This window comes from Eurypyga helias, unplaced genomic scaffold (genome assembly GCF_000690775.1).
Source record: "Eurypyga helias isolate BGI_N326 unplaced genomic scaffold, ASM69077v1 scaffold12096, whole genome shotgun sequence".
NCBI classification, from domain to species: Eukaryota; Metazoa; Chordata; class Aves; order Eurypygiformes; family Eurypygidae; genus Eurypyga; species Eurypyga helias.
In genome coordinates, this window is record NW_010256042.1 from 68640 (window position 1) to 93276 (window position 24637).

Below are 24637 nucleotides of genomic sequence, written 5' to 3' on the forward strand. Positions count from 1 at the left end.
GGGAAGAATATAGTGTGGACAACAGCTGGACCAGAAGTAGGCTAGAAATGTGTTATGACCTGTTTTTTTAGTTACGAGGGATCTAAGCCTAAAAAGCACAGTAAAGTTGTCCCTATGTTTATATAACACTTTAGTAAGATTATGATACTTAAAATAATATATGTGTATGTATGTATCCACTCTGTACTTACTGTGGACAATGAAAGGGTAGGGAAGTGGGATGACGCATTATCCATTACTCACCTGCCTGGGGTTGCTTCAGCACTGTTTTTCTACAGATGTTCCAAAAATGACCTGAACTGCTCTAAGAATCTTGTTTGGGGCCAGTGTAATTTTTCCTCTCGATTGCAACTAAATCCTAATATATTTAAAAATAACAATAATCTGAGTGTTACTGCTCTGGGGGAGAGCAGAACTAGCATATACAAATGGAGCTTCTGTGGAGAGAACTGTCACTGAAATGTCTTTATAAGGCTGAAGCCCAACTTGATAAATCAGGTTTATTGCCATCTATGGTTATACTAGTCATTTTTGGTTTGGGCTTTTTGACATTGACTGCCTCTCCAATAGTTGGCATAATCTTTCTTCATCAGTCAGCTAGGGCTATTTGTAGTCATATAAGCTACAAATGTTCTTCTTGTTTCTCGGAGACTTTACACACCCGCATGTTTTGGAAAATGTTCCAAGTTTCCCCTGAGTAGGGAAAAAAAAAAAGAAAACACGGCAATACTTGCTTTTAGGTGGAGGAATGCCTTTTTTTTGGCTAGGGCTGTAACTTTTCTGCCTGCGAACTCCCAGGTGCATACTTGAGGTCAGCTAAGTTCCTTGTAATGGAATTGGGGTTTAGTTCATACAAAACCTATGGAATCCATGCAATTTGAGAGTGTAGTGCCCTTTCCCCCCCATAAATTGTGGGATTTCTCCCTTTAAACAATGCAGAGAACATACCCAATCCCTCTGGGTGTTGAGGCTCTAAAATAAAAAATGTCTTCCTCAACTAGAAAAATGTTGTACGTGCAAGATTTTCCTCTGTCGTATGAATGGCTGCAGATGATGGAGTCACTTCCATATTACACACCAAATCCATAACATAAATGTTTGTTTTCTCAACAGAGATTTATTTTTATTAGTCCACATCTACTGAACGAGGACAAAATGAGTAATTCATCAAGCTGAGTGGTTTTAAGTATGAAATGACTCTGAATGGAGTAAAAATTTATAGGATTGATGAAATGTACTGTTCCAGCTCCTTAAGCAGGTCATGCAGGAATTATAAACAATGCTTTTTAATGACTGTTTATGAAATCCTCTCACAACCTGTTTATATCTTTTTTGAGTAACATTTTAATCACAAGGGTTTGTGATCAGATTAGTGTGTTTTCTTTATGAGCTTTAGGTTTTGATGGCTTTTATTTCTGATATTAGATATTACATAATGTACCTCAATACATTGTTTAAGCTCTCACATCTGCTCAGGGGTAGTAATATATTCCCTATAACTTGCCATGACTGCTGAGTCCTCTTCAGTTTTTATGTAGCAGTAGTCATGGAAATCTAACTATGTAACTGTCAAAACCACTCTTGTCACATCCTAGAATATGCCAGTTTAAATTGCATCCAATGCTGTTTTGCATTTATCTACACTTCTGGTAATTTCTTGCATTTTCCCTTTACAGACTGGTTACTTTTTTGGTGAGGTTGAAGGGGCTGTGATGAACAAGTTACTAACAATGGGCTCCTTTAAGAGGTAAGAATTAACTCAACTTTCTATCTCTTAAAAATGCTGTAACAACAAAATGAAGTAAAACAAACTCAAAATCATGTAAAAGAAGGCCAAGACTGGAAGTGTGGCTGGATTCTCATGTATACCTATTTTCCATATGATCTGAGTCTAACTTGATGCCATGCCCATCGAATATTAAGTGTATTGGAGACAGCCTACAGTGAGTTTCTTGTTAAAGGAACAGTTAATTTGATAACGATGCTAAAACTGTGTGCCTCTCCTGGGCTCAAGTGGAAAAGGGATTTGGCCATATCTACTCCTGAGCAGTTTCAAATGGCTCTAAAGCAAATCCTTGATGCAACATTACACATTTTGACCTGTAAGAAGTTGGAGGTTGCTCAAACTAGACAGTGCAAAATGCCCTACTGTTAATGGGAGAATGTGTTCTGCCAGTAATTCATTTTCATTCACATACTAACTCACCTGTGAACATTGTTGTGACTACTGACCTGGTCTTATTATCATGACAATAAAAAATAATAGTGATTTTATGTGTTGTCCTTTGAAATAAATTATGCATCCTGGGGATGTAAGAAAGAAGTTTTCCCTTTAATCTGTAATTCAGCACTGTAATCTTCATGGCTTTCACATGGTCTAAAAACTGCTCCTTAGCCCTTTGTCCTCTTACAGCATGAGAGAAATGCTGACCATGCATATTACACTTTTTATTTGCCTGTACCTTTATATCAGTATAAAAAACCCTGAGCCCATCAAGCACTGAATTTACTTATTACGTGTGAGGGTGTATACAGAGGCTCTGAAAACATATGGTTTGTGTGCTTCCTTGGTAAACCAGCTCTCTCAAAGGCAGAAGGGTTTCTGTGCTGCCTCTGGGCATTATAGCTGAACACCACTCCCAGTAAATGACTGACCTGAAATGGAAAGATCTACCACTCACTGAATCATCCCAAATCCTAGCTTTCTGAGGGTGGCAACCTTTTTGGGTTTAGCACTACATTCTTAACATATACTGTAAAAGGAAGTGAAGTAATACATATTTATAGACTGGGTTCTACGATGAAAAGAAGTGTTTATATAAGAGATGAAGCATTTTATTTAATGCAAACAAAAACATAGAGTCAAAATCAAGGGATAGTGCTTTGATTTGTCCCAATTTCTTTTGTCCTGCCTAGCAAAGCATTTCAAACAGACTATCTACTGAACAATCGATGGTAGTAGGCACCACAATTGAGAGAACAATGGCTGCGTGGCTCGAGTGTTCCATCTAAACTGCGGCAGACGCCAATTTGGCGTGGATTATTGGCTTATGATTTTGCTGGTCTTGAGCTCTAAGGGAGTTACAGATAATGAAGCCACTAGCTCAGTGCAACTGAGCTGCATCCTAAAGAAAATGTAAACAAGATGAGCCGATTATTTAAACACAGTAAACTGGTCATTGCCTATCAATTAGAAATGGGAGACAGTCAAAGTGGTGTAATTGCACTAAATAAGCCACCTGCTTTTCCTGCTGTACAGCAGATAGCTCTGTGCAGCAAGAAAAAAAAAAAAAACAACCCAAACTGTCTTTGAGCTCTGCTAGATGAGGCCTTTAAAATAAATTATTCCAGCAATATGAAAAAGAAATCTTGGCTGGCTCTCATGAAAATAGTCAGATACATTTACGATATTTTTAAGATTAGTAATTTGTTTAGGTGGGTTTGTGTTTTGCTTTTCAAACTTTATTTTATATATAATTAGAAGTAAAGAAAAAAAGCACTGAATAATGCAGTGGCAAAATCTACTGCCAGTACCATTTCCCTGAGAGCACAATAATGTAGATACTGCATGCATTATACTTGTCATTACTGCTCTTACCACAGAGCAAGCTCTGTTCTTCAGCCTTTTATTCTGATAATATCCAGAGTCATCCTTTCTTGCAATTTGCTGCTTATATGGCATTTACTGTGTAGCAGGTGAGTTATATAGCTTTGCCCTGTTTCATCTAGTCTTGCTCCTGTTTTGTTTAGTGTAGAAGTAAAAAGTTCTACAGTGCCTGATCTTCACTGCAGAAGAGTTTACTGGCATCCCCAGTAATCGTGGGGATGGGAGTCCTTTCTTCCTTTTGCACCAGTAATCTGAGTGGCAGTGCAGATATGTGCTACCGCCGCGCTGATTCATGCCAGCTTTCAGGCTTTCCATCCACAAAAGGAATGAAGTAACTTTTTGTGCGTTCTCTCAACTACCACTAATTTGGAGGGATATAGAAGTTCTTTTTTGGATTGAGCTGGAAGTGTGAAACAAAAGGGGGTTGTTTGCTGCTGACTATATTTCTTTTCAACCTGCAGCAGGATGAAATTTAATTTTTGTGTTCGCTGTTTATTTTTTAAAGTGGACTTAAATACCTCCTTCCCTCCTCGATTTCTTTAAACTCAGTACTTCTTTTGAATAATGTGTACATAGGTATGTATGTATATTTTCTTAGTTTATGGGTTTTATATTTAGGGAGAAAAATTATATCAGTGCCTCCACAGCAACGTGACATGTTCTATGATTTCATTTAGTAAAATGATGTTTATCTTATACCCTGAATATTGCACAGAGTTACATAATTTAAATATAATTTAAATTTATTATTAAATAAATTAGGATGTGCTTATGGAAAAGTATCTGCTTCACATAACTTAGAAAAAAGTTTCTTTATATTTTCCTCAGCACTTTGTTTACATAAAAGTAGTGAAAAAAATACATTCAGCTGCTCAAAGCATGAAAATCTAAAAAACCCAAACATTAACATCAGAAAAATTAAGGGCTATAGGAGCAATGAGATCCCCAAATAAATTAACGTAATAAATCTGTAAGAGAATATTAAATATCTTGACTTCAAAACACTTTCATCCTTTCCAGTAGGAGGAAAACTAAGCAATTCTTTAAGACAAATATGGAAGCAGCATAATTTCCTCTTAACAGTTCAGTTTCCACCAGGCATCCCCTTGGCCTATGAAGAAGAATCTACGCTTTGGTATTTAATCATGTTGTCAGAATATATGACTGAAATGGTGCACCCCTGAATTCCAGCTTTCCCAGATCCTAAAGCTTGCTTTAATAGGTTCTTGTTGCTTTGAGAGCTTTTCACGTTTCTCAGTTTTTCTTGGTCTGTTCCTTTATCTTTACTTGGTGATTCTTAGTGAGTCGTGCATACTGTGTGTGCCCTTACAGCACGGTACAGTCCTAATCTTTCACCTGTGTTCTCCAGATAGATGCACATGGGGGCAGATTTTCATGCCTCTGTCCTCATTTGCTTTATAAGCAAACCCTAACAAGTGTTTTACCTTCAGTTAACAAGGTTATAAAAACATTCATAGCTTAGCGCTACTAAGCTATTTGCAATGAGCAGAACATTCTTAGAGTCATGTCACGATGGCAGTAACTAGCTGCTCACCAACGAGACAGTCATTTCCACTGAGGCAGCACAGCCTCCAAATGAAAGATATTTTTCTGTAAAGTTTAGGCCACTCTTTCTTATTTAAGCATTCATTTTAATAAGATATTCTTGATTTTTTTGGTCAAGATGCAAAATGGACACTTACATTTTTAAATTATGTTTATTTTCTTGCTGATTCATACAGTCATTGTTTTGACCTTCCATTAATTAGGCAGTGTTTCTGAATGTGGATGTATACTTTGGAGGAGATCAGTGATAGACTGAAGAAACAGTTGAAACTGCAGTTAGTGGCTTTGCTGTTGGACAAATGCAACTGAAATGTAGCCATTCTACAATGGGGCAGTTCTTATATTATTAGAAAACAAATCTATCTTTAGTGGTGATTTATTTAGTCAAAGAAAAGGTAGTCTCAAAATATACCCTATGTTCATGGCATAAATACCACAAAAAATCGTCATGTATATGAACAGGCATTTTTCTATATGGATGGGCGGAAGATATTCAAGGTAGGAGAATGAGCAGACTACTTCCAATCAACATCATCTATATTAGCTGTCATGTGCACTGCAGAGCACACAAGGCCTGCTGCCTTAATCTTCAGTTTCCAAAATTAAAAATATGTAATTGTACTGCCCTGAAGAATGACATCCCATTTTCAACGAAGAAATAGCTGTCGGAAAGGCAATAATATAGCAGACTATCTAGTACAGGTTTACAAATAGGTACAAAAGAACCACATAGTATCAGTCACTTCCCTCTTGTCAATACCAGCAAGTAGAGCCCTGTTCTGATTTTTATTTTTTTTGCATTTACCAGATGTGCATCTGGTTGGTACCTCTGCTCAGAAACTCCCGCACTGCTGTGTGGTATGTTTGCTGCTCATATTTTGTCCACGTGACATCTAAAATTAATGTTTAAGCTGAGCTTGGCCATAGTTAGTTTATATTACCACTAATTTAATGCAGTCTATTTGTATATGGGAATTGTTTTACCCACTTAAGGAGAAACCCAGGCTATGTGAATGATTTGTCATTCTGTGTGCCGCAAATACAGGTTGACTTGTAGTTTTCCTACATGTTATGCCTTGGAGCACCTTGGCAATTGGGAATAGCTGAACAATAAAGGCAAAGATGTGTGATGACAAGTTTGTTTTGTCAAAATGCTGTAATTTATTTTTATGCTTTTCACTGATTTTCTTGGTGGTGAAAGGTATTAGTCTGACAGCTTCTGGACGCTAATAATCTGTCTATCAATGAAGGCGGGAGAGCCAGAGCAGCAATAGTATTTTCCTTACAGTGTCCTGCTACCTACCCACAGAAACCCACCCTAGGCTTTAGAAACTAGTTTACTCTTCATACCGTTCAACACTCCCTTCTTCCCCTCTTCGCAGGAATGTGTCTGTGTTAATGAAGATCTTTCCATGAGAAGTGAACTGTGGTCACCATTAATTCCTACATACAGTAAAGCATAATGTCAGTAATTAGGGCTTCTATTATTGCCTTCCTCTGTTGTTTTTTTTGGAGCACTTTGTCTTCTTTTTTTTTTTTTTTAATGAACTTGACATTTACTTCCATGGTAAGAAGCTTATTATTCCCACACATTATATGAAAACATCTAAATGTTGAACTAGTGGCAAAACATTTGAAATACTATGTATTGAAGATCTTTCAGCTGTTGGAATTGTCAGTGATGGTATTTTACACTACCAACTAGAAATCCACAGGTGTGCTGAAAATCTAGCTGAAAGTAGTAGAGTACATTTGTTAATATAGCCTGTGCTCCTGGTAGGTCCTAGAAGTTGAATTCTCTTGAACCAGATTCGTAGTTAATTGTAAGTACATTGCAAAGTACAAGACTGGAATTTACTGTATCAGGAAATTGACAATAAAAGGCTTTTCACTAAAATGTATTTGGCCCATGAAGTTATATGCAGTGGAGGTGCACATTTAGGTTTTGTAAGTTATTTTCCATTAGTTAAAGATGGTTGCACATAGTCTGTGTTTGTCCAATGACTGATGTTGAAACAATTGCTCTGCGGACTTCAGTGACCAAGTGTGGAAATATGGGCAGTTAACAGCACAGTGATGTCAGAAATTCTCAAGCACATTATCCATAGCAAGACTAAAGCTCTCCTGTGTGAGATGCTGTAATACATAGCACAGGCTTGGGCATCTAGATGGACTTAAAATTAGACCATGGGAAGCTGGCAATTATGTTCACTGACTGTAGTCAATTGAACAGGATATGGTTAGCTGCAAACAGTTATTTAACACTGAAATACAATCACTTCAAAAAGGGTAATCTGGAAGCCTTTCTTTATGCAAAAGCAAGTTAAGTTTGTCTGAGTGAGAGGAAAGCATATTTTCTAAAATCTCAGCCAAGGCATTAGCAATAAAATAGCATTCTGGAAATGACACCTGAACAAAGTAGCTCCACAGTGTCTCAGGTAGTGTTTTGACTACGAATCCTATAGTAGCCTTTATAAGGAAATAAGACTGGGACGCTTTTACCTTCCTATTACATTTACAGGAATAGAAACAAAACAAAACTGGATTTGAATTTGTGAATGCCTTGGAATCAATTTATACTGAGCTTTAATGCTATTTCTAGTGACAGGGAGTCCAGAATTGATTCAATATGTTGCAGTGTTCAGATTTCAACGTGGTTATTTATGGGCTTCATCCACTGATCTTTGAAGTGTGCTGCACAATTCCTGTTTGTTTTTAATGAGGAAGAATCAGGTCCTTTTAGATCATTTGGCAATAATGATTTCGATGGTATATTTTGCACATCCTATGATATAGTTGTTTGAATCATTTTTAGAAACTTTCATATAGGTGTTGAACTTGCACTCTTTGAAATTTACTGAGATGGGAATACAGTGTTCAAAAACCAGAACTCATTCCAGGCTTTGCTTAAAAATCTGTCTGTCATGTACCTTTCTAAAGATTTGCTCTGGGGTTTTATTGTTGGTTTGGTTTGGGGTTTTTTTTCCTTTTTTTTTTTTTTTTTAACCTGGATACAGTGTATTGTTTTCTAGTTTGTTCCTGAACCAGAATCTTCACACTGGAAACACCTTCAAATATACTTACTAAAACTAAACTCATTATAATATCATCCACAAATTGTATTCAAGCATTTCCAAACAATAATTTTGCAGTGTTCCACAATGATTTTGAGGCTGTTTATTACAATTCTTCCCCTCTGCCATCCCTCTAAAATGTAATATTTCTGTCCCTGTTACATTAATTTTTTTTTTAACTACACACATTTTAACATGTTTGTTCCTCTGGCTTATAATACAATACTAGATTGTTGTGTACTCCCTACAATATGACAATCAAAAAAATATATAACCTCACATGTTGGGGTATGTTATTAATTATATTTCTGATTATTTGTGTGAGCACATATTTCAATCTTTTTTATCACTGAGCATTTAAAGAAACTATTACATTTATTACAATATAATCATTACATAAGAAATGTAGTACAAGAACAAATATTGAGGGGGGACAGGCTTTCTCCAATATTTAAAGTGAATTTCAAATTATAACAGATGTTCCACATGATACACTGTAATAGTATGGGATTAACACTTATCACAAACACGAAGTCCACAGATCGACCAAGGAGTTCTGGTGTATGAAATTGAAAGTGAGAAACTGATTGCACTTTCAAACACCAAAAAATGGTCACCAAACTTATCGTATTGAAAAACCATTTACAAAGAATAAAGGCAAAACTGAATGCGATTGTACTTGTAACACTAGGTATTGCATGAAGCAGGATGGGACTTCATATAGAATTCCTTGACTACTCTGCAGAGAGTGCATTAACACCCGTAAGCTGCCCGTGTCTGCATTTATCACTTGTCACCATCACTAGGAGGTCCAGTGCACATGCAACACGGTCCTTGGATCTAGAGGAATAAAATAGTCAAGTCAACCAAGACTGGAAAGGCTGAGCTGTAGAGGTTTCCTTACAGGGGCTGGATTCTGACCATGGTTAAAGGGGGGAAAAATGAAGGGAAGAAAGAAAAAAAAAAAAGCTAGGGAAAGTGGTGTATTACTGCATGCCACAGAGGCAGCACAGCTTACACCATGTACTGCTCTGTTTGTCTTGGCAGATCTGTGTGCGCGGATCTGGCTGTGGGCGTGATTCTGCCAAATATGGTCAGTGTTCAACTTACACCCATGTTTAGGTCTCTAGTTATGCGTTTGTCTACCATGTGCCTCTCTCTGCCAGTCCACAAAACAATGGCTTCCTAGCCATTTCTATTCTGAATATAAGATAAAATTACTAATGTAAGCAGTATGGCCATGTAGTAAATGTTTAGTTGAAGCTGCAAGATCCAATATATTAGATGTTTTGCCTGTACGAAAATATAGGCACAAGAAAGAAGCTTTTAGTGATGGTTGCTGTCACAAAATTAGATCAGAAAAATTATATAGTTTCTACCACAATGGATTACAACATTTTATCGGTACAGGTTGCAACGTTTCATGGCATGCAGTGCAGAATGCCTCATGGTGATGCTGAATGCATTTCATGACCTGTATTTGGCAGCTTCTGGGACATCCTTTCTGTAGCCGAATATGTGTGCTCTCCTTTCCTCTTCACTTAGAAGCAAGGCACACGTTGCAAAATGTTGCAGTCCCATCTCATACATCTATAAACCATCTATGTCCAATTGTGTTTCTTTGTCCCTCTGATGATGCAAAAGTCAAATGGATATGTACAAACAATAATAGTAACTTATATATTTACACTTGTTGCAACTTATCAGCTAAAGATTCTTTACATCTGCTATAGATGTTAAATGCTTTTTATGTGGATGGATATAGGTAATTGATTGTTCCATGGAGAGACAGATTTAGAGAAATAATCACAATTCCATGTAGTATCTCTGAGTTCTGGATTTTACATTTAGATCTCTGAAGTGTATCAATGGTGAATTAAATCACAATCAGAAACAAATTTTGCTGTTTGCTATGCATCTGAGGAGGCTTCTAGCATATGTTGATTACAGCAGGTACTTAACATGGAGTATTTTGCCCTTGTGAAAAGAAGCCAGAGTAAACCCATCCTGCTTCAATTATCTGTACTGTGAATAAACTGAAATGTCACCTCTCTCTTCTTCGGAAGCAACATCATTATTTTACAAATTAATTGTGCACTGAAAACTGTAGAAATGTCTTTTTGCCTTTATGGAATTCAGGAGTAATCTGTTGTGAGAAACCCCTCAAATGCATAGGTTCTTTCACTTTCTGCAGCTAAATGTGCTGATCTCAGTCCAGAACCAACTGTTTAAACATCATGTTGAACGTGTATTCTCCTCCTCCTCGCATTGTTTATGTCATTGTGTGTTACACTGTACGTGTATCTTCCCAAGTTTCTCCCAGTTACGCTTTTGCTTTGTTCTGTAGTCTGATAAAATCCTTGCAAAGTTTTCACAGTGTTTCTTACCTTCACTCTCCTTTGTGAATCCTTTTGGATTTTATGATCCCTTTCCCTCTTTCCCCTGCTGCTGTTACAGTTTTTATTTTCCTGTCTACTTTGTGGGCAGCGTGTTCCATATCAACATTTTGATTCCACTGTGTTTTCTTCTTTTAGTCAAGTAGTTTTCTGTTCTTCTCTGTAGAATTACACTTTATGACTACCAGGCCATGTGTAGAACAAACAAAGAGAGTAGCGACAGTGCCCATAGCTTACTGGACGTAAGTATAGCAAATTTTCTGAGCACCTTTCCATGAAATCATCAAAGAAATTGTTGCAAATATGTCATGGACATTGCAAGCCCATTATTTTGATTTGGAATGCTTATAGCTCTTATCCTGATGCATAGAGGGAATGGTTCATTATAAACAAATGCAAAGTGTTAAGCATTTTCAAGTTCAAATACTCCCACAATCACTTTTAAAGCTGGGCCACCATTTCTGAGGTTCTGTTAGAATGTTCTGTGCAAAATATGAATCCTCCTTCCTAAGACTTTGTGAATTTGTCAATAGATTGCGCTTTATTTGGGGGACTGGAATCACATATGCCTTTTCTGTATGTAAACACACACGTATGCAGAAATGTAATTAAAATTTAAAATTTGGATTTTTTTTTTATATGAAAGGATTGGTTCATTGCCAAGGCATACAAGTCAGTGATTCTATCACTTTTTTTTTCCTTAATATTTAAAGAAGATGTGTTTTAAAATAGAATTCCATTGTGTTTAAACCCTTGTCTTGCAATCAGATCTGAATACAAACCCTGTCCCCCTGCAAATCCTGATTAGAATCAAAGGGGGTCTTCCTACAGCCATGCTTCCTTGTTGCTAAATCATGTACCTAGATAATAACCCAAAGGGTATTTTATAATAATGTATGTGTTTTACTGATTGCTATAATAATCTATCAGAACTAATAATGTGTTAGATAAAATACAGGTTTTGCATATTAGAAAGGAACCATTTTAACAAGTATATGACTGTATTAGCATGAAAAATTCTTATGTGAAAACAGCAGCAACACGCTCTAGCAATTTTACCAGTCTGGAAAAGTTATCTGATAGTATTTTTAAATGCACAGGCATCTAGCTAGAAAAAATGAGCCTACCCATACTTAAACTTCTGAGTAAATATTAAAGTTCTGGCAACTTCCAAATATCTATAAATATCTATATTTTCATTTCCATATTTACATGATTATGCTTATCAAATACCTAGAAATTTGGATTTACTGCATTTATCAGTGTGTTATCTGCTAAAGCCTGAACCTGAAAAAAGACTATCCACACAATAAGTACCAGGCTGTGCAATGAGACTTAAATTATCAGTGAAATAAAACGAGATGCAGTGAATCACATTTGCATGAAATATTTTAAAATTACAAGTCTTAGCAACAACATTCTATCCCAAGGCTTGGGGCTTCAGCTCAGTTTGCATAAACACCCAGCATGTAGAGCCAAAGTATTTCTCTCTTACGAGTGAGTTTTAATGCAGGAGATTTTCACTACTCCAATTTTTGTGCAGTCTGTGTTTACAGAGTGTAAACTATGCAACTGTTGTGAAATACAATGAGACATGGTGAGCATGTCCATTCCTTATTTTTTTTAAAGATAGCCAAACACTTCTTTAAATGTGAAATGAGTTTTTGTGATGTTCAACATGAAATTTCAGCAGAGCTTTGGTTATTTTATTACTTTCCTGTTGATTGAGACACTTCTAAGAACCATGACTATAGAGAAAATATAGAGAACTTGAATAAAAACAGGTAGGGTTAGATTCCTCAAAAGTATTTTTTTCCTAGTTTTAGGTTTAGTTTTGTACATATTGATCAGGTTATTAGGCAGTACTCAGTACAGTTTCTACATCTTTTTTTCTAGCATATTTTCTTGTTTTAATTTATTGAAGTCCTAGATAACTCTCCATAGAACCACTTTGTTGCACATGTATCAGTGCCATAGCTACCTAGCTCAGTTCCTTTAGCTCTCAACGATAGTTTAAATACATAGAATAAACTTCCTGCAGTTTTTGAAGGAACACTCTCTGAGTGGAAAACGTTTAGTAAAATCGTATTTCATAAGAATGCATTATATCAATGTAATTAAATATTTTCACACTAAAATTTCCAAACAAATTATTTTTCTCATTTTTTATTGAAAGGTTTTTTTAGATATATTGAGTTTTTAAATTTACTTTTAGTTCTCGTATTCATTTTATAATATTATATTTTGCATTAAATGTATATTGTTATACATATACTTTACTGTAATAATAAATGTATCATTTTCACTATATCATTTGTAATCATGAAAAAAAAGGAATGCAAGGAAGTTAATTACTTGAGTGTGAAATTTCAGTTTATCTGATTTGGAATGAAAGCAAATAAGATGTTCCACAGGGCTGAAATTTTGTTTTCTTTTCATCTCTAGGAAAGACTTGTAGCTTGGCCACTATGCATTCTTCTGGCTTGCTATTTCAGCCTTTCATGCCACTGACTGGCTGGCTTTCTGTTATCAGCCCTGTGCAGAGATACTCTGTGCCCTCTGAGAATGTTGAATGGCCAGTTACTGCGGTGCAAAATGGCACTGCCTCAGCAAAGTGCTGATTCACGACATTTAAATGTGGTTTTAGATATCTGAGTAATTACTTTAAAGTCAGTACTACTTCTTACATTTACTAAAATACTCTGTTGATATGGAATCTAAAAAGGCTGTAAAACTTTATGTAGCTAGGAGACCCTAAAACAAATGAGTGAGACAAGGATAGACTCAAAATTTCTGGGAACTGACTTTTCTGCCTTAGATTCTTTCATAAAAGAATGATCCTATTGATGGTATTTTCCCAAACAATATTCAAACTATAGCTGTAGGACTGTAAACACAGGATTTTAAAAGTATTTGCTATGATCCAGAAAAACAGTTGGAGGGGGAAAGAATGTTAAAATCTACTTAAAATACTTACAACTGGGCCTTCAATATGACAGAGATAACTTCATTTAGGTAAATTCAAAACTCAAACTAATTAGGCTGAGGTAATTAATAGAGATTTGCATTATAGGCAGGTCTGTGAATTGCAGCCTAAGAAAAGCTCATGTTACCTACCAGAGCTGTTCCTCCAGCAATAGCCTGGGAAATAGGAACCCCTAGAGGTTAAAGAATGAAGAATCAATTGCGAAACTTTTCTTTTCCAAGTGATAATCTGTGTAGATGACCAACCACATTAAAATGAAATTTTATTACTATATATTTTAATATTCAATATAATAACATTTGCATCTTCATAGGAAAAGATTATTGCTCTATTTCTCATTCTACCCATGCATTTGAATTTCTATAACATAGTCTTTACATTAAGAATTCAGTTAAGATACAAATACTGCATGTTTTGTGTTTTTATTAAATGAGTTGCTTCTCTTCAGCCTTATAATGCCTTCTTTGCTGCAGTAAAATGGATTATGACTGAGCTGGTCTTGTAAGTAAATTTTATCAAGAACTTAATCAATATTTCTATGAATTAATGAATATTTGTACTTCTGAATACTAATGGATATTTGTATGTTTTGCCTTTTGCAAACAGCTGCTTCTATCATATGATTTTAAACACCGTAGTATTATTTTTTTTACTTTCCAATTTTACATTGTTAAAATCTGAGAAAACTTTGGCTATATGAATGCATAGCTGCACTTTTTACATTGTTCATGGTCTTTACTTGTATCAGTTTGTCTTTGCTTAGCAGATCGCAATATACAATCCAAATTTATTATTGTGGTTACTGTTAAATTTGACATAAATGTCTGGCTGTTTGTAATGCTGTTTGGGTGGGCTGTTGTCAATATAGCAAACTGTTACAGAAATTCATTGTATTGTTTGTCACTTCATGGATTTCTGTCAGATGGACCTTTTACAATATATGCCCAATAAGGTATACTCTGGATGTTGGCAATATTTTTTTTTTACCTAGCCTAATTCTTCTAACATTTCAAATTAATACATAATGAGCATTGCCTTTAAGAGAAATCGCCTAAGAAATCACAGAGAAATATCATATGGCGAAGAGGAAGCCTTAAAATGTATCTTGTATTATTAATATACATGTTTTATTATTATTATTCTTATCAGAGAGCAAAGTTACAGATTTATGTGAATTTTATGTTTACTGAAACAGAACTTCTTTTTAAATCATTTTGTTTTAATTGCGAATTATGTGAGCTTTCCTCAAAGTTTGGAGTAAGAGTTGAGGAGGATTAACTGAATGTCTGTTGCCAAAGGGCAGAGGCTGATCTTAAATGTAGCTTTCAAAGTAAATATCAGGGAAAGAAATCATGTTAAAATGAGACTTTGATGCTAGCTATAACAACTTCAAATATTTCCAGAAACTCTCTGTTTTTAAATATTGTAGTTCCATGTCCATATGATAAACCAAATGTTGGTTTCACATTCTTTACACTTAGAATAACTAATAGACTGACACGTTTCAGTCCATTCTTTAAAGTATATTGCAGTATATTTTAGTGGGAAAATGCATTCTCTACATATCTAATTAGAGTTGATTAGACACTGGTTAATTAATCTTTTCTGTCCCTAGAAATAAACTAGTTTTATTATTTTGTTCCAGAATTAATGCAGGAAAGTATTTTATGTCTACTCCTATACCGTAACCTGGATGGTTAAAATAGACTAGAGTCTATTTTACTAGAGTCAAAATACCCTACATAATGAAATAAAGTTCAGTAATGTCTAACAATAAAAATACTGTAAACTGCCATGCTTTTGAGGATTTTAATTGACACTTCAAATAAGATCAGTAATTTAAATTAATAATGGATAAACCTATTATTTATCAAGGGGTTTAGTTTAAGAATAAATTATCAGTGGTTAGATACAATCCAGTGAAAACATTGAGAATAGCATTAGTTTATAATCCCAGCATTATACTAGTTACATGAATTTCAGTTCTGTGTCAGCATTTCTTTAAAATAGGATTAATGGTATCAAAGATCAATGTTTTGAAAACATTTTGTGAGATAATATGAAAACTCTAATTATTTCTTTAGGTTCCTTGTGGAATTTAATCTATGCAGTTGGTGGCATTCTGATCTAACAGCAAAAGGTAAGTGTAATTTGTTTCCTGGTCATAATGACAGAAATAGCTAGATTAAATTAGATTTTTGAAATTCAGTTCTGTGTACAATGTTTTAGATTAATGATAATGGACATTTGGTAAAAATAGTTTGTCTCCCATGTCAGCATCTTCCTTTTTCTTAATGTTTCCCAAAACAAAAGATAATTAAGATCTCTGAGCACAAAATGCTTCTGTGTACTCTAGGAATACAGTGCCCTGCTATAGTGGAAAAGTTCAAATAGATATGATTAAATATGGAGGGTTTAAAATGTTTCTCTTCATTCCAAAACAGTCTTTGTGAATAAAGCAATTTCACTAGCCTTTTTCTGCTTGTACTACAATTTTCTAGAGATGTTTTAATATGTAGGGGGTTATTGTGCTGGAAAATACCATTTTAACAAAAGTCCACAAGAACATAGTCATCTCCATATCATTTCACATGAAAAGAATTTTTAAGGCTTAAGCAGTAAATTTTATGGGTTTTTTAGAAACAAGATTGGTTAAAACTGTAATTAGTTTTATCATTCCATGCAAAGTAGACATTTTAAAGTAATAAAATCTAGATGAATTAAAATTCAATTTACTCAAAATAATTTTGAAAGTTGTGGAGGCTTCATTTGAAATAGAAATGAATTTTAACAGTTCCCATAAGAATTGGGAAGTTTTCAATGTCAAATGTCTCTTATATTTTAGTAGACTTTTTATGGCATTTCACAACTGTTACTCAAAAATAAGGGACTAATTTACAAAAGCAGTTCTTTTCAATTGGCTATTTCATATACCATTTATTGGTGTAATGATTTAAACTCCATTCTTCAGCCTCGTATTTGCAGATTTGCATATTCCTTAGCAAAGCAGGGAATAAAATTGCTACTTTAGACTTCAGTTTATATTTGCATTACTTGGAAACTAGGCTGCCTCTATGCCAAAATAATATCCTGTCTCAAGTTAAGGTATCAAGAAAATGGAACATACTGATGCCCTGTATTCCAGTATCCCCCTGGAGTAATAAAATGCTGGAGCTCTTCTAGCAGAAAGAGCTATCCTGGAGCAACCAGAAAGTATGGCAGTAAATGGCAAAGCCCATGTCAGGTTACTACCCTTAGTATAGCTTTGCCCATACTGACGTAAACTATATACTGCATTGCCACACTGAAGCTAATTCTTCTGTTACGTGAACAATGAGCTTGATTTAAATTGTATGCACATACAGATAGAGGTTCATGAGAACCACCAAGACGCTCTTTGCTTTTGGGGCTGCTTCATAATCAGCAGTGCCTGGATAAGTCTTCTAAAATCCAAGACTAACTTTCCAGTGACTTCCCTAACCATGATGAAAACTGTGTCTTACATGACGGCTGTGCAGGACAGTAGGGTTTGCTGTGCTGGACCTAGAAAATAGAAAGCTGTTCTGTATATCTAAAGAAGAATGGCAGGTATGCCAGTCTTAGTACTTGGTGTCTGTGGAACAGCACAGTGCAGCCTGAGTAGGGGATGGGTACCTTTTTCAGATGTTTTTCAAGTGTACTGTAGAAATATGCCTTAATGTATGCTGACAGGAAACATCTAGCGGCACTTGCATTGTATATTGGGGAAAATAATCTTTAAAGACAGCATCCCTCCTCATCTCATGATAATGTTTTGTATTCTAAGTGTGTACTAACTACAGAAGACAGGCATTAATAACTTGCAACCTTTCTGTTCTTAAAGATAAAAATAGCATTACAACACTTAGACAAGTGATTGAGGGATTTTCTTTTATGTTTTATTTGAAAATGAAGCTTTAACTACACAATTAGCTTACTCCATTTCTTTGATGAGTAAGATTATCGAAAATATCCCTTCATCATGATCATTGGACTATCATCATTGTTATGGTACTACTTGCCCGGTTCAAATTTGTTTAGGTAGTAAGCGATAGTTGTTTGGAAGCCAACATGTGTTAGCAAAGCAGAAAAGATTTTGCAAGAGAGAAGTCAACAGGAGAGAAAAGCACATGCTTAGGTATGTTCTTTTGTAGATGCTTTACCACTAAGAGTTGTAATAATTATAACTGTACTTCATGGAACTAAAACTAATGAACTTGCACATTTTTTTACTTAACTACACTTAACAAAACTCAGTAAATAAACAAAACAAACTAATAAATCACAATTCTTCTGATGGAGAAATTACTTCCTGCTCAAATTGTGACATTAATCGAACACCATGTTATGGAGATCCTAGGGGGTCCCCATACACCTGCCAATTTGCCAAACCCTAGTATGAAAAGTACTTCTGCACAAGGTCTTGTAATCTCAATCACATTTGTAAATGAGAAAGAAGAAACTGATGCCCTAAACCTTGGGCAACCCCATCATCTTCTGGTCTCTAACGAGGTGCTGGAAACCTGAGACCCATGGATCTCTGACAGTCTCTTTGTTACACAAGCCATATGTTGATACAAGTGAGAGTAGACCCAAAATACAGGTGATAAATTTCAGTCATTCTTGGCAACAGATAAGGAGAACAGAAGAGAAAGGGAGAAGGTGCAGCAGAGCTAGGCAGACAATTCATAAGAAAATGCTAAATTCTTAAATATGTCAGAACCATGGGGGAAAGATCAGAAATAACAAAACTTTTCTGACCAACCTTAGTTCTTCCCTTGAGACCAGTGCATTTGGGGGACTGTTTTTAAATTACACACAAAAGTTACGAACAGTTCAGAAATGCATGCCCTAGTGCGTGATTGCGAATGGAGTTTTGCTCATTCCCCTGGCACTGTGCATTAGATACACCACGGGCTCTGCAACAGATTATCTTGAATGGAAGATCTGTCGAGTCCAAGAGCCTGTTTAGTGTAATCTATTTTTGTCATACCTCGTCTTGTTTTCTCACTTAGCAATTAGCTTAAGATAGGCTTAACATTTGTGCTGATGTGCAAGTGTATCCCTGTGTTAAGAAAGAATGAAGGGGTGGGGAGGAAAAAGTTAATGAGGGAGAGACATTGTTCATCAGATATATCGGTGTGGGAGTCAGAAGAGCTGCCTTCCGTTCCCAGCTTTGCTGCTGTCCTGCACTTCAGTCTTGAAACAGTCTCACTGCTTCCTGGTACCTCAATTTCCCAATCTTTAAGATGTAACACTTTCTTTTCCCTCGCAGGGCAAGGGCTTCAGATTAAAGTGTTACGGAGTCTTAATTATTACGATTGAGGGAAGCAGATAACAAGCGTTAGTTCTGGGCAAAGTAACACTTCTGCTCCCCACCCACACAGTTATTCTGACAGATGTAACTCTGCAAAGATCCCCAAACTGTAATCAAAATAAGTGTTTTGACTTCAGTAAAATGTACCACAATTTAGTTATCAAATATATGTAAACTCCCCCCACAATTGTTAGTGATGCAGAACATCAATGGAATAAAAACTGTAGTAAGTCCATTTTGAACCTACAGAGAAATAAAAGCTTGTGCATAAACGTAAAGTAGGTTGGCAATGGCTAAACCATGAATAACTACTTTAACAGTTATGTCTTACAAAATTACATTCCATGGATAAACTTACTTTTTTTTTTTTTAATTGAAAAAATAGTGTTATGCACTGCCTAGGAAATCTCACAGGGTGGCAGAAGCTGAGTAACATTTCCGTTCTCTGTGAGCTCTGTAATACAGCATCTCATGTTGTTCAGAATTTTGTGTGCTGTTCTTCCCATGTTAACATCAAGATATTTTTTCCTGTGCCTATAGCGCAGAGGTTGAAACAAACCTTAGAGCCCTGTGATACTGAATATCCAGCTTTTGTTTCCGAACGCACTATAAAGGAGACCACGGGGAATATTGCTTGCGATGACTGTTTCAAGTAAGCCCTTTCAATTTTTCTTATACAACTGTTTGTGAAAAAGCAGTAAAACTGAACTATTCAAGGTTATGTTGAAGAACGTACGAGTCTGTTATGTTTTATCTTTTATAATGACCTCTGTCAGGTTGTCATTTCTCTTATTACAGGGGTCATTTAAAAGTTTGATACTCTTAAATTAAAGCAGTGCCTATTATTTTCTACCAAAAAATGTAAACCCAGTAGAGACTTATGCTAATTTCAAAGAATAGTGAATGTTTTAAGACACAGGCAGTGTTCTAAGGGCATATTCTGTAAAGATATAGATAGGAAAAGGTTGGTGCTGTTAGCTCACCTATTCAGGAGTGAAACCCTGCTGGATGGGTTAGAAGTTCCCTTTGGTACAGTGAGATCTGATTGTTTTACTTGAATGCCAAACAGTGTTTCTGTCTTAGAATTGTCAAGCTGAAAGAGTGGGAGAGCATTAAATCTTTCCTCCAAACTTTCAGTGCTGGGAAGCTTAGTTTATAGTAACAAATCTCACATGTCAGGGCTGCAACCTTGTCAGTTATATCAGTGCTACTCCGAAGTTGTCCCTCACAGGGTCAAAAGAAGAGAGAGACCAGTCTAGTTTTTCTCCTTCATACTAAAAATGTCTTTTCCCTGCATTTTTTGCCTATGTGCAGGGATATTTTTACTGTAGTTATGGTACATTTTAATTGAAGAATTGCATAGGTATATTGTTTATGCAAACTTATGTACATCAGTAAGTATCTTAATCATATTCCCTTTATGCTGACAGGTCATTATCACAAAGGAGATGTTTTTACAGAATTAATTTCTTTAGCAATATAAATGACAGGAAGAATTCATAAGTTAAACAGAAATTGTTACAACTCTCTCTTTCCAGACTAAATCAATATGCAATTAGCAAATAAACGTGAAAACTTCTTCCCTTTGAAGTCAATAGATGGGCTTCTGGACTTGCTTCTAAATTTTCTCCTCGATATCTTCATTGTTTTAAAACGAGTAACAGGAGCAAGTACACTGGAGATATATTTTAAGTGCTAATATTCACTTTTAATTTGCTGCTGACCAACTTTTAATTATAAGGAAATTATTAATGTCCAGTATGAATAATTGGTTTTATATGTCCCTTGGGACAGAAGTAAGTAAATTGATCTAGGGAACCTGTTAAGTGTAACAATAGGTCCCACTGCCTGAAAAGTACCAACTCAGCAAAATCAAGCAGTAACTTTTCCACTTGACATATTAAATACAATGTATGCTACGCTGCTATGAGTCCTTCATGTCAACACTGTAGAACTGAAGCAACCTCATTAACTTAAGCAGCCTTATCTTTTAGCAGAAGATTGCTGAGAAGTTATGCAACAAATTATCATACCTCTCTTATGTCTAAATATTGCAAACAGACCTGATTCCATCAAAAGATTAATTAAACAGGACCAGATTTTCCCAAAGGAATGCAGATTTCAGTCTGTCTTCTTAGGTAACTTCAGGTCAAAGGAAATAACTTTCAAAAATAACACAATTCTGCAATACTTGGACAACACTGAGTTGGAAACTGACTTTAGTGAAAATTATAGTATTTCAAAAATAATGCGCTAAGATCTTTTTCATAGAAAAACATTTTGTGTTCCACAGTGGAACAGAAAAAAAAAAAAAAGAAAACCCTGTAAGTTACAAACTGATCTCAAGGCACCCATTATTTTTCTCCGCAAGCAATGGCAAAACCTAGAGAAATAATCCAGAAGAACTATTACATTCTCATGGGAAAGTTCTTCCTTATACCATTTACCCACTGTCATTAACAATCTACAAATTGCATCTAAGATTGCAGACTGCATTAGATTCCAAATACTTTTGTTATAACCCAGGACACTTTCCCGCAGAACAGCTAAGGAATTTGACCTGAAGTCCTTTGTAGACCTACATCTTCTGACCCAGTTTTCTGTTTCATGGTCTCAGTACCAATAAATATTTTTACAAGCAAGTGTATTGCTTAACATTTGTAATTTAAGAATGATGGGTTCAATCAGTCAAAATTAAGGTTCAACTGACACTGTGTATTGAGTAGTTAATCTGCATGGTATCTGTTGCATACTAGGCTCTTGATTGAGATCTCTTTGAGATTCAATGGGATTATTTTCTGTGTCCTTCTTGGATTGTGTTAGAGACTAATTTGTGATACATACTTAATAATCTTGATTACAAATAGAAAAAATGTATTTGTAAATTTTTAGCTGAATATACACCCACACTAATATTGCAAACCTCTCTGAAAAATACTGGAAAAGTGAACAGGTTTGCATACAAAAGTTGTGCAAATAGTCTGCTCAAGAAAGCTGGTATCACAAGTTACTCGTTTGAGTCACTGCCTGTTGTTCCTGCAGTGGCAGGCAATGCTACAGACCCCTTGTCTGAAAAAGGAGACTAAAAGCTGTCTCTTACTACAAGTAAAATTGATGGCTGATGTTAATTGAAACCATATAATTTACTTAGATAAGACATTTTGGAGCACAAATACTGTGTTATTGCTAACAAAGTCACAGTCATAGTCAACAGGGTCACATAGTGAGAGTCAGAAGCTCAGTCTTATTCTGTCCTGGGTGTGCTGTTACTGATCTTATAGGAATACCCTGCACTTCACAGTCACCAAGGGGAACAGTTACCAACTGTAGTTATGAAAACTAAGCCTTGTTCTTATAAATGTTTCCAATCATAATATTTAATTATGGGTGCTTGGATCTAAGTCAAAATACCCTCACAAATCAATCACACAGTAGAAAGGACTACATGCTAATTACTTCATAAATAGCTGGCTCACCATTTTTAGCCGTCTCCCAAAACTTATTCAGTCAATGGAAGGGCACCTAGGCACTTAAGTGGGCTTTTGAGTCAGGCACTAAATGTATACAGACATAAAATACACTTTCTGTATGTAAACTTATCTCTTACTAGCAAAAGTAAATGCTACCTTGGGATAATTTGCAATGTTTGAAAAAGATTTTCAAAAATATAGGTTTTATTAAGAAAGCAGGAGCCTAAAAGAAAATAAGAATTAACATAAGAATGTCATTAGGGTCAAGGTTTGGCTGGCCCAACCCATAATTTGTTGTTATTCAATATTCCAATGATTATTAAATTAATCTGTTATTTAAACAGCAATCAAAACCAAGTCAACCCACATTTTCTAAGCACTGTCAACAAGACAGAAAAACTGTTGGGGTTTCTTTTTTTTGGCCTTTTTTTTTTTTCTTTAATCAGAAATGCTGTCAGATTTTCCAGTAAGATACGCCCTTTTATAGCAAAGTCATACTTCTGAAAACTCATATGATAGACTGTTGAATGTTCTATGGCAATTTCAGTGTTGGAAATAGTTAATTGCTAAAAAGAAATGGTTTTTTTCTTTATCAAAGTCAACTGGCACTCTTCCTGTTGAGTCAGAACTACACTAATGCCAAACGCACTTGGTATGGGTTTTAAAGGCATTGTGCTGCTCAGAGATGTGTTTTTGATTAGACGTTAAATTTGAAGTCTTTGGCTAAATAAGCATCTCAATGCTGCCTGCAGTTTTATGAGGTATTGCCCTGATGTGTTAGCCAGTATTTACTACAAGTAAGCATGTCAACCAAAGTTCTTCAGCAGTTCTCACTGGTTATGTTACTGGTTTTTGCTTTCTGGTGATCTCAGCTTTGCAAAGTTTAATTGCTTATACTTAAAAAAAAAAAAAACAAACAAACAAAAAATCCCACTGAAAATGTCTAAGGAAAACATCTTTAGAAAGGCAGAGGTGTTATAAATGAGAAAGGATGATGGCTTCTAGGATATTTGACCAAAGGAAGTTACCTGATCTTTTAGTATATCTATTCATCTGTTTGTAGAACAAACAAAATGCTTTCTTTAATTGCAAATCTCATTTTTGCATGAACATTTAGTTGTTTTCTGTTAGCTTCATCTAGGAAAATACCATTAATTTCATCATTAAATCAGGCAGCTATGAGGGTGTTATAGATATTCTGTAGGCACAGCAGCTTACTCATCTGACTATTTATACATTAAGTAAATATCTTAAAATTTCAAAGTTACAAGGAACCATTTGAGTGCAGAGTTGCCAGATTTGCTTGTTCATCTGTAGAAACTGTGGGTATACAAATCATGCAGCAGTTGCATAGTCAAATGCTTAAAAATCTGCCCTTTTAACCTCTCCTGTTCATGTGTGATGACATACTGGACTTGGATGGAGATCAAAAATCTGGCCTTACTTCCAGTGACCCAGAGAGCAAACCCCTTTCTCTTTTAATTGCCACACTCATGGGTCCACAAGGTCAATACCAAAAACCCAAAGAAATTGGTTTTTTCCCAGTTGATTCTTTGTGCACAGTTGTAAGACACAAAATGAAGAGAAAAGCAAATATGAGCCATATTTTCACTAGGGAAGCAAGGAAGTGTGTAGCTACAAGCATTCTAACCCTGGGAAAGACTAATGTGTGTGTTCTAATTATGCAAGATTAATGTAAGCGTTCCCTTTACTTTGTTGTATATCACATGTAAATTGCCTGTTAAATTGATAGGAACTACTTGTGTGATGAAATACTGTTTCATGTATTATATATTAGGCACATTAGAGTGTTAGTAAGCAGACAGTTTTTTAAGAGGGAAAATCCTGAATAAACCAAATGCCTTCTCTTGCTTTCTTATGCAATGGGCATTGGGTGCTGTTCATTGTCAATAAAAAGAGGTAAATGGCAGTGGAATTATAGTTCAGGATGACACTGATCCCTTCGTATGGATTTATAATGGCAAATTCCAGACTTGTCCACTGAATGCGCTTATTTGGCAGTAGCAGAAAAATAGCAATACAAATTAGATTCAGATTGTTCAGGGCATGAGTATATTAGTGTCAGGAATAGTGCAATCTGCAGACGTTAAAATGGTAATGGTTTTTTAAAACCACTTCATCTTGCGACATACCACTATTTGCTAAAATATTTCTGCATCTCTTTCTCATTAGAAGCTTGCCA

General features: G+C 35.5%; 1 protein-coding gene across 1 annotated transcript in view; it reads left to right on the forward strand.

Moving 5' to 3' along the window:
- CACNA2D3 (calcium channel, voltage-dependent, alpha 2/delta subunit 3) overlaps window positions 1–24637 on the forward strand; it is a gene marked incomplete at its 5' end in the record, with an annotated part of 97377 nt that overhangs the window by 60062 nt on the left and 12678 nt on the right. The window contains 5 exons of the mRNA XM_010153524.1: window positions 1677–1747; window positions 10810–10885; window positions 14078–14130; window positions 15714–15769; window positions 19505–19616. Coding sequence (XP_010151826.1) covers window positions 1677–1747; window positions 10810–10885; window positions 14078–14130; window positions 15714–15769; window positions 19505–19616 — 368 coding nt within the window. The remainder of the gene's footprint in view (window positions 1–1676; window positions 1748–10809; window positions 10886–14077; window positions 14131–15713; window positions 15770–19504; window positions 19617–24637) is intronic.